This window comes from Heteronotia binoei, chromosome 18, assembly GCF_032191835.1.
Source record: "Heteronotia binoei isolate CCM8104 ecotype False Entrance Well chromosome 18, APGP_CSIRO_Hbin_v1, whole genome shotgun sequence".
In the NCBI taxonomy this organism is placed as follows: domain Eukaryota; kingdom Metazoa; phylum Chordata; class Lepidosauria; order Squamata; family Gekkonidae; genus Heteronotia; species Heteronotia binoei.
The window spans coordinates 29727485-29746011 of record NC_083240.1 but is presented as its reverse complement, the minus strand read 5'-3'; the positions used below and the strand labels follow the sequence as shown (position 1 = coordinate 29746011).

At 47.0% G+C, this 18527-nt stretch overlaps 1 protein-coding gene across 2 annotated transcripts in view; it reads left to right on the top strand.

Annotated features, from left to right (window-relative positions):
* Positions 1-18527, top strand: part of ATP2A3 (ATPase sarcoplasmic/endoplasmic reticulum Ca2+ transporting 3) — a 165193-nt gene that overhangs the window by 77952 nt on the left and 68714 nt on the right. The window contains exons 2-3 of one of the 2 annotated variants that reach the window (XM_060259213.1): positions 4310-4327; positions 5937-6019. In XM_060259213.1, coding sequence (XP_060115196.1) covers positions 4310-4327; positions 5937-6019 — 101 coding nt within the window. The remainder of the gene's footprint in view (positions 1-4309; positions 4328-5936; positions 6020-18527) is intronic. The other variant, XM_060259214.1, reaches the window with a different exon arrangement.

Below are 18527 nucleotides of genomic sequence, written 5' to 3'. Positions count from 1 at the left end.
TCTGTGTCCTTTATAAAGGTTATATCTCCGCTACCTGGCATCACATTTTATGACACACATGGCCCAGCCCGACAACGTCTCATTTATGTCAAATCCGGCTCTCATAACAAATGAGTGCGACACTCTGGTCTAAGAATTTCTCAAGCTGGAGTTGGCAACTGGAAACAAACTGGGCGGTGATGGAACTTAGGTCAAGTGAGCCCAACCCGCCTAGTTATTTTAAGGCCTCCCTCGTTGTTATCTCCTTTAACTTTGTAGTTGTCCTAGGCAATGTTTTAGAAACTGAATTTCAGTTTTGTGTTTCGATTTCATGTGCAGTAATCAAGTGGAATTGAATGGCAAGGCCCAAGTTCAAATGTAACCTCTTCCCTCTAGGATTGTTGGGCCCCCTCGTCACTCCATTGTGTGTGTGTGGGGGAGGATTTGGGAGTGTTCCAGGATGTCCCCAACACGATGACGTCCCTTGGAAGTGATATCATAATGTCAGTGATGCTGCACAGTGACACTCTGGTTTGAGGGCAAAATGGTAAAACCAGCTTCAGATCATTGAATTTTGCTCCCAAACTAGAGTTTTGGTGCACGAAGTCACCCATGTGATGACATCACTTCCAGGTGACATCATTGCACCGGGGATGTCCACAGTGATGTAGCTGTTTGGAGGCAGGGTTTCTCCTGCCAGCCGGCCAGCCAGTGGTGGACAACCCTCCCGAAAACTGGGGGAGCCCCTGCCAGGACCTGGTATGGAATATTTCAGGCACTGCCATCTGGGAGAAAGCTAAGGATGCCGACTTCCAGGTGGGACCTGGGGATCCCCTGGAATTACAGCTCATCTCCAGACTACAGAGTTTGGTTTCCTTGAGAACATGGATGCTTTTGATGGTGGACTCTATAGCAAGGGTGGCCAACGGTAGCTCTCCAGATGTTTTTTGCCTACAACTCCCATCAGCCCCAGTCATTGGCCATGCTGGCTGGGGCTGATGGGAGTTGTAGGCAAAAAAACATCTGGAGATCTACTGTTGGCTACCCCTGCTCTATAGCATTGTACCTCACTGAGGTCTCTGTCCTATCCAGGCTCCATCCCCAAATCTCCAGGAGTTGTCCAAACTGGGGCTGGCACCTCTATGCCTCCTGCCCCCCACCGGTTGCAAAGTATGGAATATTCCTGGCATGGCTGCCTGGGAGAGAGCAGAGGGTGTTGTTCAAACCTTGATCAGGAAGAGGGCTTCCTCGTTGGCAGAGAAATCCTCAGGGCAACCCCCCCCCCCGGCCTGATATGAAAGAGAGCTTTCATAACAGTTCGAATGGATCATACAATACAGAGGTGTCAGTCTCTGATCTGCTGAGAAAGCCGAATCTTCCTGGATGGAAACATCCTGCAATCTATTTTTAAATTCCGCTTTGGCAGTTGCAAGCGTCAGCATGGAAAAATCACACTTGAGAGAATCCAGTTGGAAACAGGAGGGTTTGCCGACGTGCTTGTTATTCCCACTCTACCTGCAGCGATTAAATTTGTCTCCCTTCTTCTCTTCGGAGACCTTTTGTTTGTCCTACCAGCAAGGCCAAAAGGCTTAATGGTGATGATAATAATTTTCAGGGCTTACTATTATTTTATTTTTTTTAGTTACCCTGGGGATGCAACCATAATATCCCATGAGCAAGGTGACAGAGAGTTCTCCCTGTGAGGAAAGGCTAAAACATTGGGGCCTTTCTAATTTACAAGACAACTAAGAATCAATCTTCCCTCTAAGCTGCAGAGTATTTTGAGCAGAAATTCTACTTTGTGAGCTACTGGCATCAAAGTTGTGAGCTACTTCATAAACTAGTGTGCTCTGGGGCCATTTTTCCTGAGCTGAGACAAAAATGTGTGAACTGGAGGCTAAAAATCTATGAGCTAACTCACGCTTAGAGGGAACACTGCTAAGAAGGGGTGTGATAGAGGTTTGTAAAATTGCTTAGGGAGTTGAGAAAAGTGGCTATAGAGAACTTGCTCCCTTTCCCAAAAGCTGAAACTTGAGGGCTCTCAGTAAGTTAACGGGTAGTAGATTTGGGCCTAAAAAAGGGATATCCTTCACACAATGGATCAGGGCTTTTTTTTTTTTTTTTTTTAGCAGGAACACTCAAGAACAGAGTTCCAGCTGGTTGGCATGAGTTCCTGCTGGGCTTTTCCTGCAAAAAAAGCCCTTGTGTGAAACAATAGTGATGTCAGGGGGTGTGGCCTAGTATGCAAACAGGTTCCTGCTGGGCTTTTTTTACCCCCCCCCCCCAAAAAAGCCCTGCAATGGATAATGAATCTGTGTAATATACCAAAACAGGATATTTATGCATTTAGGAAATTTCTGTGCTGTCTCTCAAAAGATCCTGCTCGAAGTGGCTTAAAGATGAAAGATAACAAGACACACCGTCCAAGTTTTAAACAAAAATAGCTGGAGGGGTGGAAATTCAGCCAGAGCAGTATAGGAGGGGTCTTACCTAATGTGATGTTCGCTAGTTCAAGTGGCTTTAAAAGAGAATAGCCAGCTCTGTGTTGAGAAATACTTGGAGATTTAGGGGGGGTGGAGACTGGGAGCAATGGGGTTTCAGGACAGGAGGACCTCAGCAAGTATAATGCCATAGAGTCCCCCCCTCGAAAGCAGCCATTTTCTCCAGGGGAACTGATCTTGGCCGCTTGGGCACCAATTGTTATAACCAGGGGCGGAATTCTAGCAGGAGCTCCTTTGCCTATTAGACAATCCTCCTGGTGCTTACAGTAGGCCCTGTACAAAGAGCCCTGTAAGCTCTTGGACGATTGGCTGCATCAGGGGTGTGTGGCCTGCTAGAATTCCAAGCTCTTGGAGGATTGGCTACATCAGGAGTGTGTGGCCTAATATACAAAGGAGCTCCTTCTAGAATTCCACCCCTGGTTATAATGAAAGTTTTCCAGGTGCCACCTGGAGGATGGCACCCCTAGGATGGCATAGGTTGATGGGGAGAGGTTACCAACAGGCTTGATGACTAAAAGAAACCTCCATTTTAAGAGGCTGTGTGCCTCAGAAATCCATTTTCTAGGGAGCAGCAACTGGAGATTTTTTGAGGGGGTGTGTGGAGCCTGGGGAGGGCAGGGATTGGGGAGGGGAGAGACTTCAGTGGGGTATAATGCCATAGAGTCCACCTTCTTCAGGAGAACTGATCTAGTTTGCCTGGAGATCAGTTGTAATCCCAGGAAATCTCCAGCTACCACCTGGAGGTTACCGTTTGAAGGGCACTTGGTGTAACTAGTAGACTGATCAAAACCACCAAGTAATACATCGTTTTTCAGTTTGCAAAAATATATATTACAAGAATTGTGTATAACGCATAATAAACAATACAATAATGAAAACGGTTGGCGGTGCCAGGACCTTTAAAAGTAACAGAAACCCCAAAGGGGCCAGACGGGGGTTTCTGAGTCCTTTGGGGTTTCCGTTACTTTAAAAGGTCCTAGCACTGCCGACATTTATCATTGTATTGTTTATTATGCGTTATACACAATTCTTGTAATCTATATTTTTGGCTTTGATCAGTCTCGTGGCGCAGAGTGTTAAAGCTGCAGTACTGCAGTCCTAAGCTCTGCTCACGACCTGAGTTCGATCCCCAGCAGTAGCTGGTTTTTCAGGTAGCCGGCTCGAAGTTGACTCCGCCTTCCATCCTTCCGAGGTCGGTAAAATGAGTACCCATTTTGCTGGGGGAAAAGTGTAGAAGACTGGGGAAGGCAATGGCAAACCACCCTGGAAAACATCTGCCGTGAAAGCGTTGTGAAAGTAGCATCACCCCAGAGTCGGAAACGACTGGTGCTTGCGCAGGGGATCTTTCCTTTTCCTTTGCTTGATCAGTCTACCACCTGGAGGTTGGCAACCCTAACAGCAGCAGAAGCCTTGGCTTCCTTGCCGAGCTTGTAGGCCTTCAAGGTGCATGTGGTTGGCTACTGCCGGATTTTAGCATTCTGGACCCAATGGGTCTTTTTATGTTCATGGGAGAGAGCGAGGCACCTACTTTGCACACAGATGGTCCTGGGTTCGGCCTCCACTGAAATGAGTTTTTGATACCTGGGCTAAGAGAGATCTTTCTCTGCTTGGGGTGTTAGAGCAATTGACAGTCAGAGAAAACAATGTTGAGCTAGATTAGACTCGCTTGGTGGTCTTTCCTGGTATTTCAGCTCTTTGAGTTCAAGGAGAAGCCACGGCTGTGAGACATTAGGCAGTATGTGTTGTTTACAAGTCAGTAACTCATCTCTTCCCCTCTCCCTTCTTCTTTTTCCATGTTTGGTGTCTCCTGTCCATTTGGAAACTGACAGAACTCCCTGCTGAAGAAGGTAAGTAGATTCTTTTGCCAGGTTTTATCATCTAGAGGTGCTTCCAAAGTTCTCATCTTCCCTGTATGGCAGCTATAAGCCGATGCCCCCCATCTCCCTCTCCCACAGTCAGGAGGAAGAGGCCCACACTCCTCTCCCTCGCTTGGAAGGAGGGAGCAATCTCTCACCAATTGCCCACTGAGATTGGGGGGTGTTTGGGGGCAGACCCAGGAACTATGGGCGGGTAGGGGTGGCCGGGTAGAGGCTGGCTGGTGCCCCTTTGCCATTTGCACCCTGGGAGATCACTGAGGGCCACTTAGTGGAGGGACCAGTCCTGGACAAAATCGGCAAGACTATGATAGCATTTCCCCACTGGGGAGTTTGGCAGTATATTCCAGTTAATACTTGCATGCTCTTTTGGAGCCAGGGAAGTGGCCTGAATTCACCCAAAGTCACTGCCTTCCTGAAGTTAACCAGAGAGAATGTGAGAATATCATTAGCTACTTTGGGTTCCTGCTGCAGACAGGAGATATAAATATAATAAATAATTAAATTGAAACATTTGACTGTGCAGTTGGAACAGTTTTGTATTTTCATTCATTTCATTTATTGCTTTTATATAGGGTTGCCAGCACTTGCCTGGCTCCCAGCGGGGGGGAAGCTTCTTGTGTGCATGGCGTGATGATGTCACCCAGAAGTGATGTATCGCGCTGGGCACGTCGTGTGGGGACGCAATAGCAGTTTGGGTAAAACTCTATGGTGCCATAGAGTTTATACCCAAATTGCTAGAGCATCCTCTGTGCGATGTGCCGGGTAGGATGTCGGCACTTCTGGGTGGCATCATAGTGCCAGCTATGTTGGGCGCAATGGAGCTCCTTGGGGGCGGGGATCCCTCTGGCAACTTGCTCTGTGATGGTGGGTTGAGGGTCTCAAAACCAGGGGAACCCCCGCCCCCAGCAGTAGGCTGGGAACCCTACTCTTATCCCTGTAGTCTTGAGCAGTCCAGCAACAGAGCGGCAGTAATAATGATGATGGTAACAACAATAAATAATGGTTAAATAATGGATAAATAATGGAGAGCCAGTTTGGTGAAGTGGTTAAGTGTGCGGACTCTTATCTGGGAGAACCGAGTTTGATTCCCCACTCCTCCACTTGCACCTGCTGGCATGGCCTTGGGTCAGCCATAGCTCTAGTAGGAGTTGTCCTTGAAAGGGCAGCTGCTGTGAGAGCCCTCTCCAGCCCCACCCACCTCACAGGGTGTCTGTTGTGGGGGAGGAAGGTAAAGGAGATTGTGAGCCGCTCTGAGACTCTTCGGAGTGGAGGGCGGGATATAAATCCAATATCATCTTCATCTTCTTCTTAAATAGTAGTGACAGTAATACTAATGCTACAATAAATACACCACAAATGACAATAAATACCCCTATAGCTGTAGTTGGAACAGGTTCACTACCTTGTCTGTCACTTGGGTAGACCTGGGGCAAGCTCCACTGAATCCAACAGGAGTTCTTGCTGACTCCCAAGTGTGTGCATGTATAGGATCACAGCCAAATACACTCAGGACCGGTGCCCAGTCAAACTCTGGTCTTGCTGAAGCATTGAAATGACACCTGGCTTTCTTTCCTGCCAGGCAAGTCTCTCTTTGAACTGGTGGTGGAACAGTTTGAAGACCTCCTCGTTCGCATCCTCCTCTTGGCGGCCTTCGTTTCATTTGTAAGTACCAGCACAAACTTGTGCACTTTGGGATTCCTGCCAAGCCAGGGCGTCATAGTGGTTACAGTGTCAGGGCTAGGATGCAAGAGACCTGGTTTTGAATCCCTGCTCAGCCATGACATTCATGGGGCGACCCTGGACCAGTGTTTCTCTCCACGCAGCCCATCTCGCAGGGTTATTATGTGAGGACACAACAGAGGAGGGGCAAGCCACCTCTTTTGTATGCTGAAGGACAAGCAGAATAAAAATGTAAATGATGTAATTGTTCTACCAGTCATGTGGACAGCGGGGGAGTCAAACTGGGCTTGGGTTCACTGGCGGCTGAAGCCCTGGTTGAAGTCAGTACCGATTTGGCGGCCAGTTTGGATCACTTCTGCGGCTGGTTTTATACAAGTATATGGGAGGAATGCAGTTATTAGTTCAGTTGTGCTATGTTATTGTTGAGGGGGTGTAAACTGACCAATTTCCCACTAACCTTATGCCGCTCTCACGCTCCTCTTCTCGGCGGGGCTTCCATGCTATCTGCTCTGGGGCTGCAGCTAGCTCCGCCTTTTCCGCACAGCAAACAGAAACTGGTTTTTAGAGGATCTTGTTTGAGAGCCAGTTTGGTGTAGTGGTTAAGTGTGTGGACTCTTATCTGGGAGAACCAGGTTTGATTCCCCACTCCTCCACTTGCACCTGCTGGAATGGCCTTGGGTCAGCCATAGCTCTGGCTGAGGTTGTCCTTGAAAGGGCAGCTGCTGTGAGAGCCCTCTCAGCCCCATCCACCTCACAGGGTGCCTGTTGTGGGGGAGGAAGATAAAGGAGATGATAAGCTGCTCTGACTCTTCTGAGTGGAGGGTGGGATATAAATCCAATATCTTCATCTTCTTATTCTTCTGTGCGAAAGAAGCGGAGCGAGTTGTAGCCTTGGGGCAGATAGTGTGAAATCCGACGGAAGCCCCGCCAAGAAGAGGAGCGTGAGAGAGGCATAAGGCTAGTGGGAAACTGGTCACAGTTTACACCCCCTCAACAATAACATAGCACAACTGAACTATGAACTACGGCACTTCCGCAGAGAAGACGAGAGTGAGAGCAGCATAAGGCTAGTGGGGAATCGCCCTGTGTCTGGGCTGGACTGCTTCAATATGCAGGTGGAGGTTTAAATAACTGGATGCTCCTCTCTGTCTGTCTGTCCTCTTTCTCTGTCTCTCTGTCTCTGTCTCTCTCTCTCTCTCTCAAAACCCTTTCTTGCAGAAAACTAGCGTCTCAAGGAGATGGATTCTAATACTTGGCTTCCCCCAGATACACTCCTACATGAGTAAAGGGAATTTTTTTTGTACAGAGAAACATTTAGTCACACAAGCCCTCCTTTGTAGTCCTGATGAGAACTGCTGAGTTACTGGTTTACCATCTCCCAAGAGAATTTGACCTGTGCATCAATCAAACCTGCACGTTTGATTGAGAAGAGAACGAAGGGCCACACAATTCTCTGGCCTTGTCTCGATGCATTGTTGGCAGTGTATGCAAAGAGACAAAGGGAAGAAAAAGCAGCAGTGCAGTGGGAAGACAATTTTATTCCAGTGTGTTCATAACCCCTACGTGTATTGTCTTGAGCCTTCCTCAAGAGGATCTGTGAAATACAAAAGCAGGAACGCTCCCTCTGAATCGGCTCTGGAAGCATTGTGGGAATAGCGCTGCCAACCTCTGGGTGGTCTCCAGATGACATAAATCAACTCCCCTGGAGAAAAAGGCTGCTTTGGAAGGTGGACTCTATGCCACTGTGCCCCGTCGAAGTCCCTGCCCTCCCCAAATCTGCCACCTTCCCTAGGCTCCACCCCCAAAATCTTCAGGTATTTCTCAACCTAGAACTGGCAATCCAATGTGGGAGCATGCTGCTTTTGTATTTCACGTGTCAGGGTTATTTACAGGGCCAGCCCTTTCACTAGGGGTGGCCAATGGTAGCTCTCCAGATGTTTTTGCCTACAACTCCCATCAGCCCCAGCCATTGGTCATGCTGGCTGGGCCTGATGAGAGTTGTAGGCAAAAAACATCTGGAGAGCTACCGTTGGCCACTCCTGGCCTAGGGCGCTGCCCTTCTGGGAACACCGAATTGGGCATTAAATCATAGAGCTGCCCTAAGTCAGAAATGACTTGACAACACGTAACACACACACACACGTTTCATTGCTCTGAGTTTTTAGGGGAGGATTCTGACTCAGCAGTAGGTCTTTAGAACGTCCTAGGTTGAATCCTTGACTTCTTGCATGTAGGGTTACCTGATCTGGGTTGGGAAATACCTGGAGATTTGTGGGGGGAAGGAAAGTGGAGCTTGAGAAGGACAGAGTTTGGGAAGGGGAGAGACTTGAATGAGATATAATGCCATGGAGTCTAAAGCGGCCATTTTTTCCAGGAAGCAGCCATTTTCCAAAGTGGCCATTTTCTCCAGAATTGCTTTCAATCTGCTTTCTCCAGGTGGACTGCTTTCTGGAGTTGCAACTGTAGGAGACCTCCAGCCACTGCCTAGAATTTGGCATCCCTACTTGCAGATGCTGCAGAGAGACCTTACTCTGCCAGAGCCCCTGCCTTTTGGGACCAGAGAATACCAAGCTTTGTCAGGTGGTTAGAAAACAGCTTTGTCAGGTGGTTAGAAAACAGAAGGCTGGTGGAGTAGAAAAGAAACACAGGAGAGGTTTCCTAGCTCAGTTGTACATCTGGTTCTTTGCGGGCAGGAGGGATTCCTTTGGTATTTCGAACTGAAGGATTTCAGACCACAGGCGATGTTTCTCTGCCTGTAATCCCGGGCAGCCTCTGCTCATGTGAGGAGACAAGGTTGAGCTACGGAACCATAGTCTGATCAACTTCGAATGTTCTGAGCCAAGACCAATCCCAAGAGCCTTAAGATGCCTCCCAGACGTTAGTTCTGCATGTCCACGGATTCTATTTTAAGCTGCCCATCTGGTCGGCCTCCTTGGATGAGTCAGGCGAGTGCTCCGAGCTTCATCTCTGTTTCTTGAGCTTTTTGGAGCTCCACGCTGGCGATCGGTTCCATGGCATGTGATTTTGTAGTGCAGGGCTTGCTCGTGGTTGTGAGGACACGGTGGAAAGAATTTGACTCTGGCATTAGATGACAGCAGGGACTTTTGTGCGGCAGCAAATGGCGGTGGGGAAAACTTCCCAAGCAATGTTTTTTTCTGTTATCCCAACTTGGTTTGGGAACAGTCACACACATGACTCTAGCATAGGCTTACTTTTAGGGGCCACTGAATCTATCTAAGTCTGGTCTGATGGTGCATAAGAATTTTAAGAGCCCTGCTGGATCCTCTGCTCCATCATTTTGATACCTGGATGCCCCCAAGAAACCCACAAGCTGGTAATGAAGGCAGCATCTCTCCTCTGTCTCCAGCTAACTCAGAGGTAGACTGTCTCTGAAACATGGAGGTTCCATTCTCAGCTGTCATGACTAATGGGTCCTGCTGGCTAGCCATGTGCTTTTAGGTAGACGGCCTCCAAATACAGTTTCCATTCCTGGCAATCCTGACAAATCAGAAAAGTCCTTCTAGCCAGTTGCATGCTTTCAGGATAGACTGCCCCTGAACATGGAGGTTCTACTCTTGGCTATCAGTGCACAAGCAGGTCAAGATGGAAAGAGCAGTCCTCGTTCATTTGTTTGCTAACAACTGGCATTCAGAGATACATTGCTTCTGACCATAGACGTTTCACCTAGCCACTGTGCTCACAGTTCTTGATGGACTTCCCTTTTAAAATAGGTCTCCTCTAGCCCTGACCTGAGTAGCCCAGGCATGTATGATCTTGTCAGGTCTCAGATAAGCAGGGCCAACTCCGGCATGTACTTGAGTGGGAGATCTCCTTGAAATACCAGCAGCTGGGAGGTGGGGGCAGGTTTTATTCAGCCACTTCCCTGAATATCCTCTAGGCCTCCAGTAGGGGTCAGTCACAAGAAGTCGCTATGACTTCCAGGTGCACCCCCCCCCCATAAAATATGTCTCTTCTAGAGGCTTCCCTTGCCTTTTTAGCAGTGAGTTCCATTCACCAGTGGTAGGAAGATCCCTGCTGGTGCAGGGTCCTACCCCTTCCTCAAAGGTGGTGTCCAGGAAAGTCCCACCTTGCTCCTGGAGGGCCTTCAAGTGTTAATATCATCCCCCTTTTTTCCTTCCTTCTCAAAGTTAGTTCCCATCTTTCTTCCCTTATGCGTTCACTTTGCTGTAAGTCTTTTGCTCTCTGATGCCTTGCGGCTCATCTCTTCCCACCAGCTTGCTTTGCTTTAAAGAATGCTGTTTCTCAAGGATAGGCTGCCCTTGTGCTAACCCACTCCTTTCCAAAAAACAAGAGGCATGAGTAAATAGAGTGCCGTGGGTCTTGGTGAATCATCCATCCATTCATCTTGGAGAATCATCTGTGGGTCTTGGTGAATCATCTGTAGGTCTTGGTGAATCCATTTTTCAGCATTAAATACATACATACATACACACACACACACACACACACACACACATATATATATATATATATGTCCTCGTATTCTCTACACACACACACACACACACACACACACACACACACACACACACATATATATATATATATATATATATATATATATATATATCCTCGTATTCTCTCCCTAACCTGCCAAATGGGTCTGACTCACTTTAGAAGATGTCCCAACAACTGTGGAAAACCAGCGTGTCAGGCTAAAACCCTTCCCTTGGTCTCCTAGTTTTCTACCTGCAGGGATCTTTGAATCATGTGGGGCAGCATCAATCATGCAGGCTGTCTCCCTTTAAAGATGCCTGAAAACTGAAGGAAAATTAGCATTTCAGGGAGGAGTGTCATTCTGTCTCCAACTTGCCAAGTGAGTCTGACTCAACAAGATATAAATAACACAAAAGGACCACGGTGTAGGAGACGATGAAAAACACTTGAGTACCATGTGTAATCAATAATAAATAATTTCTTAATATAAAGGCTCTTATATTGTGTTAATTATTGTGCACAATATGTACACTTGTATGCAATATCCAACAATTCATATCAAGTTTCTATTTCCAAAAATCATAATGCAACAAAATATCTTTAAACAAGACGTTTGCAAGGTGACAAAAAAAATTTTTTTTTTTTTTTTGGTTTAGAGAAGCTTGCAAGACAATGGGGATGGGCGCGTTTCTAAGGCTTCATCAAGTCTTAATCTACATAATACTTAAATTTTAAAAACATAGCGTGTGATAAGCCTGTGTGTAACACAAACATAAAATGACTCAAAAAAGTTTCCCAAAAAGTTTCAAAATGTCAGTAGTCCGTAAGAATAAATCAGCTATTTGTCATGCTTTCAAAAGTGTAAAATTTAAAGGCTGAAAAAGCTTCATTCAGTTCTCAGTATATAACTATGAAGACAGACAGATCTGTGAATACAAACAAATCCTTCCCTTGATCTCTTAGTTTTCTACCTTCAGGGAAGTTTGAGTCATGTGGGGCACCATCAGTCATGCAGGCTGACTCTCATTAAAGATGCTTGATAACTAAAGAGAAATCACCATTTCGGGAAGAAGCCAGTCTTTCTCTTGACTTGCTACATTTCTACATGCGGGGATCTTTATTCTAAACATTTTTGTCATGTTTTTGCCTGGTTCAGGGTCCCAAGGGGAATAACAGTCAAAATATTAAAACAAAATTTAAAATGCACATATGGAAAAACATTTTTTTTAAAAATTATGTGTTTGCAGCATCTCAGGGAGAGGATAAGCGGTGGAAAGCTAGTCCAAGTGAGATTAATAAAAGGGAACACAGGCTGTGGCAAATCAAATGCAAGACTGTGATCAGGCAGGCAAAAAGGGACTATGAGGAGCATATTGCAAAAAACATAAAGACCAACAATAAAAATTTCTTCAAATATATCAGAAGCTGGAAACCAGCCAGGGAGGCAGTGGGGCCCTTGGATGACCAAGGGGTCAAAGGATTACTGAAGGAGGATAGGGAAATGGCCGAGAAGCTGAATGCATGTTTTGTCTCAGTCTTCACTGTGGAAGATGAGAAGAGTTTACCTGCTCCAGAACCACTAATTTTGGAAGGGGTGTTGAAAGACTTGAGTCAAATTGAGGTGAAAAGAGAGGAGGTCCTACAACTGATTGACGAATTAAAAACTAATAAGTCACCAGGTCCGGATGGCATACATCCAAGAGTTCTGAAAGAACTCAAAGTTGAACTTGTGGATCTCCTGACAAAAATATGTAATCTTTCATTGAAATCTGCCTCCGTTCTTGAGGACTGGAAGGTAGCAAATGTCACCCCCATCTTTAAAAAGGGTTCCAGAGGAGATCCGGGAAATTACAGGCCAGTCAGTCTGACTTCAATACCGGGAAAGTTGGTAGAAAGCATTATCAAGGACAGAATGAGTAGGCACATTGATGAACACAAGTTATTGAGGAATACTCAGCATGGGTTTTGTAAGGGAAGATCTTGCCTCACTAACCTGTTACAGTTCTTTGAGGGGGTGAACAAACATGTGGACAAAGGAGACTCAATAGATGTTGTTTACCTTGACTTCCAGAAAACTTTTGATAAAGTTCCTCATCAAAGGCTCCTTAGTAAGCTCGAGAGTCATGGAGAAAAAGGACAGGTCCTCTTGTGGATCAAAAACTGGCTAATTAATAGGAAGTAGAGAGAGAGTATAAATGGGCAGTCTTCACAGTGGAGGACGGTAAGCAGTGGGGTGCCACAGGGCTCAGTACTGGGTCCCATGCTCTTTAACTTGTTCATTAATGATCCGGAGTTGGGAGTGAGCAGTGAAGTGGCCAAGTCTGCAGATGACACTAAATTGTTCAGGGTGGTGAGAACCAGAGAAGATTGTGAGGCACTCCAAAGGGATCTGTTGAGGCTGGGTGAGTGGGCATCAACGTGGCAGATGAGGTTCAATGTGGCCAAGTGCAAAGTAATTCACATTGGGGCCAAGAATTCCAGCTACAAATGCAAGTTGATGGGTTGTGAACTGGCAGAGACTGACCAAGAGAGAGATCCTGGGGTCGTGGTAGATAACTCACTGAAAATGTCAAGACAGTGTGCGATTGCAATAAAAAAGTCCAACGCCATGCTGGGAATTATTAGGAAGGGAATTGAAAACAAATCAGCCAGTATCATAATACCCCTGTACAAATCGATGGTGCAGTCTCATTTGGAATACTGTGTATAAGTCTGGTCGCACGTCAAAAAGGATATTATAGCATTGGAAAAAATCCAGAAAAGGGCAACTAGAATGATTAAAGGGTTGGGACATTTTCCCTATGAAGAAAGGTTAAAACACTTGGGGCTCTTTAGCTTGGAGAAACGTCGACTGCGGGGTGACATGATAGAAGTTTACAAGATTATGCATGGGATGGAGAAAGTAGAGAAAGAAGTACTTTTCTCCCTTTCTCGCAATACAAGAACTCGTGGGCATTGCTGAGCAGTCAGGTTAAAACAGATAAAAGGAAGTACTTCACCCAAAGGGTGATTAACATGTGGAATTCACTGCCACAGGAGGTGGTGGTGACTACAAGCATAGCCAGCTTTAGGAGGGGATTGGATAAAAATATGAAGCAGAGGTCCATCAGTGGCTATAGCCACAGTGTATATATATACATGTGTGTGTGTGTGTATGTATGTGTGTGTGTGTGTATATATATACACGCACACACACACATATATTGGCCATTGTGTGACACAGAGTGTTGGACTGGATGGGCCATTGGCCTGATCCAACATGGCTTCTCTTATGTTCTTATGATTTGGCTAGAAACTTTTCCTTGAGCTGCTAGTTTTATATATGCAGAGACATGGTGTTTATATTGAGGGACAATATACCAAGCATCGTTTCTTTGCTTTGAATTAATGCCATCTGTTTTCTTGCATGGGAGGTTTGTGAAGACACTGGAAAATAGCTGCATTTGCATTTGTAGCCAAGATTTTAAAAACTGAGTGTGTATTGTGGTGTGGGGGTGGGGGCAGCATTTCTAGATGAATGCCTGAATTCAGGATGGGTATGAAAATATTTTATCTACCTGACAGAGAAAATATAAGTCTCCACGTTGGTGATACAGAAGTTTAGAAGGAAAGATGCCATATAAGAAATATCAGAGAATTTTGTGGGACCATCTGCTGCCCCCCCCCCTTTATTTAGCATCGTCTGTAAGACAGCACATCCCTGCAAGGCCCTGGCTTACCCGCCGTGAGACAATCACAGCAATTGTTCATTTTTCTCCCTTTCGTATTATTTTTAATTAACTCTCAAGTTGCAGTTTGCCAAACAGATGAATCCAGTCACAATCCATAAATGTTTTTATATAGACGGAAATGGAAAGAGCTGTAACCTGCCAAATAAACCACAACAATATTACCAAATTGTCAGTGATCTATAAATGGAAAATAAACGATGTTTGGAGAGCATTGCACCATTGCTCTGCCTTATCTGTACAAGCTGGAACCAAAGTCTCATATGTAACCCCACCCTCCACATACTTATAGAGGTGCAGGGCTTTTTTTCTGAGCAGGAACACACAGGAACTCTGTTCTGACTGGCTTGGTGTCAGGGGTGTAGCTTAATATGCAATTGAGTCCCTGCAGGACTTCTTCTACAAAAAAAGTCCTATGTGAACCAATGGTGATGTTGGGGTGTGGTCTCATAAGCAAATGAGTTCCTGCTGGACTTTTTCTACAAAAAGTCCTGTGTGGCCTGATAATGGTGTCAGAGGGTGTGGCCTAATATGCAAATAAGTTCCTGCTGAGCTTTTTCTACAGAAAAAGCCCTGTGTGTGTGTATGTGCTGGATCAGACCTGTAGTCCATCCAGCCCTGCTGGATCAGACTTGTGCATCTAGTTTGGTGTAGTGGTATAGTGGTTTGGTGGAGTGGTTAAGTGCTGGAAAAGGCAGATCCCCTGGTTTGGGACTATGAGGAGCTATGACCAGTGGCTAGCTAGATGGGTCTGATGTTGGGCCAGGCATCTTCTTGTTGGGAAGGCCTGTGGCCCTTTGCATGCAGAAGGGCTTGCGTTCGATCTCTGGTGCCTCCATCCAAAGTTGATAGGGCCCTGATAACCTCGGAGAACTGCCAGTCAAAACCATCGGGCAAGTGATCCTCACCAGCTGGAGTTTTTCAAAAGGAAACTGGAAAGCAACCTGCTGTTCATTTGCTTTTGCAGGGGTGGGATATGCCAGTTGGATTTGCTTAATTTGCGGTGGGGCTTGCCAATGCAAAGCGCCTGCTGAAACGGAGGCAAAGAAGCCAGGACAATCAAAACGGAGGCAAAGGCATGCAAAAACTGGAGCTTCGCCATGCCCATGTATGCATCTCGCACTCGAGGGAACTGTGTTGCCTGGAGTTCTGCCCCTGCTGTGATCTGGCTGGCAAGGGAGCCTGTCCAAAGGACAAATGTTACCAAAGCTATTTCTCAGAGGCTAAGAACGCCTGGTCCTGGATGTCGCACACTAGCCTGATCTTGTCAGCTCTTGGAAGCTAAGCAAGGTCAGCCCAAGTTAGAACTTTGGATGGGAGACCTAAGGAAGTCCAGGGTTGCTGTGCAGAGGCAGGTGGTGGAAAACCACCTCTGAATGCCTCTAGCCTTGAAAACCCTCTGGGGTTGCCATAAATCACCTGCGACTCGATGGCATGTCACACATAAGTGAAGAATAACTCATAGTTCTTGGAACGAGGGCAGGGCTGGCAGAAGGGGCAGCTGCCCCAGGCACCAGAGCAAGGGGAGTACCACCATGTCTGGATAGACATTATTGACCTTGATGCACCGTTGCTGTGTTTCAGTAATCAACTTCATATGATCATGTAATATGGGAAGACAGCTGGGAGCTTTGACCTTTTTGGTGTGTAATTCATAAAATGGTCAGTTGGGGCAGTGGTACTGAAAGAGTGAGAGAAAGCCCGTCCGAGGGCTGCGTGGGCTGGGAGAGTGGTTTGTAATTCATAAAATAACCAGTTGGGGCAGTGGTACTGAAAGAGTGAGAGCCCGTCCAAGGGCTGGGTGGGCTGGGAGAGTGGTGTGTGGCTGGCTGGAGACTTAGGTGGCCACTGGTGCCTAGGACAGCTGAACAGAATGCCTCTAAGCAGGTCAGTGAGGCCGTTGCTCTAACAATATAAAGGGAGAACATAAGAGAAGCCATGTTGGATCAGGCCAGTGGCCCATCCAGTCCAACACTCTGTGTCACACTGTGGCCAAAAAAAACCAATCACCATCAGGAGGTCCATCAGTGGGGCTAGGACACCAGAGGCTCTCCCACTGTGCCCCCCCCCAAGCACCCAGAATACCGAACATAACTGCTCCAGACAGAGTCCCAACGATAAGCTGTGACTAATAGGCACTGATGGCCTCTGTTCCATATGCTTATCCAATCTCTCCTTGAAGTTGGCTATGCTTGTAGCCGCCGCCACCTCCTGTGGCAGTGAATTCCATTAGGTCCAGGATTGGTCAAACTGCGGCTTGGGAGACAGATGTGGCTCTTTCACACATATCGTGTGGTTCTTGAAACCAGGGCCGGTGCTAGGGTTTCTGCTGCTAAAGGCAGAACCGTGCACCGGCGGCCCTCCCCCCTCCCTGTGTCTGTCCGCATGCAAGAAGCTGTCACTGCACACACCCCCTTCAGGAAGCCTGGACGAAGTCAGGGCAGCAGCGGGCGTGCCCAGAGCCGGGCTCTGAGCGCGCTCGCTGTCACCCCCCCCCCCCGACTTCCCGAGACTTGGGAAGCCTCGGTGATGTCTGGCAGGCAGCGGGCATGCTCAGAGGCGAGCTCTGAGTACACTGGCTGCCATGGGAGGGGCCGAACTGTGTTGGGGTTGGTGTGAGCAGGGAGGGGGGGCGCCCGCCCCCATGGTGAGGTGGTGCCTGAAGCCACCGCCTGCTTCACCGACTCCCACACACTGGCTCTGCTTGAAACCCCCACTGCCCTGTTGGCCAGCTTGGAAAAGGCATTTAAATCACTTCTCCAAGCCAAGCCAGCTGGCAGTTTGAAGAAGGCATGTACAAATGAAGTTGCTTTCTTTCCACTTCTCCCTCCCTCCCCACTCCCTCCATCTATCTGCCTTCCTTCCTGTCTACCTGCCTGCCTGTCTCCCTGCCCTCAAACATCTGATGTTTATTCCATGTTGCTCTTACGTTAAGCAAGTTTGGCCACCCCTGCACTAGGTGTTGCCCAAGATCCTGTGCAAATAGAAGTGTATTTCATCTGTGTTTCTACTTGTGCATCACTAGATCCAAGCCCCTGGGAATTGAATTTGGATCCCTCTATGTGCAAAGTGCCTGCTTTACTTCTGAGCTTTGGGGGGCTACAGCTGCCTGTTCAGTCTCTAGCTGCATATCCCTCCTCTAGAACTTTCGATTTGGTCATTTGCCTTTTGTGAGGAGCTCTGTTTCTGAGAACAGAAAATGCTTGTTTCCTCGACTGAGTTTCAGGTTGCAGTAATCCAAATTGCCCTGATGTGGCAGGCCCAAGCTAGCTTGATCATGTCAGATCTCAGTAGCTAAGCAGGGTCAGCCCTATTTCATACATGGATGGGAGACGAACAAGGAAACTGGGGGGTCGGTACACAGAGGCAGGCGATGGGAAACCACCTCTGATTGTCTCTTGCCTTGAAAACCGTGCAGTGTTGCCATAAGTAAGTATACAAGGCTTCAGGTGGGACCTGGGTATCCCCTGGAATTACAGCTCATCTCCAGACTACAGAGATCAGTTCCCCTGGAGAAAGGGCATTCTTTGGAGAGTGAACACTATGGCAATGTACCCACTTAGGTCCCTGTCCCCAAATCTCCATGAGTTTTCCCTGCCTGGGTCTGGCAATTCTATCCCCACAACACCTTTCACCCCTAGCCGAAAGTCAGTTGCAACTTGGCGGCACTTTCCTCCACCAATCTGAATAAGAAAATATGGATTTCCTCCAGTTTCCAAAATCACAAATGAAAACATATGGAGAAACAAATTTAGGTGTTTAATTGCTTCTGAAAAGTGTGTTTTATACCCGCTTGCCATCTTTGGTCCTCCAAGACACCACAGAGAAGCGCATAAGCCTGCCAAAATATGTGCTCAGAGATCTAGGAACAAAGCTGGGACTTTTGAAAGTCCCCCCCCCCCATGGAGTCTTGAATAGAATAATATTCAATTATGTTTTGTTTTCACTGTGTGAGCTTAGCATTTGAGTGAAAGAGGTCTTATTCTTGGCGGGTTTCCGGTCTTCCCCCTCCCCCTTTGTTTTCTTGTTAAAGTCAATTAGTTAATCTGATAAAATGAAAACAAAGAGAGCCGAAAGGCTCTGTCGGCATTAAGTAGCACCTGTACAAATGGGCCTCTGTTCCTTTTCTAAATGTGTCATTACCACAACAGGGACCAGTTCCTTTTGGCTTTCAAGTAAGCTTTCTACCCGCCCGAGGAGAATTAAGCTTTGTGGCTGTCCACAGAAGATTCCTAGGGAGAACTTGGCATGACGGCAAAGTTTTGAGAGAGAGAAGTCGCTGCTTCTCCCATAATTGTACTTTC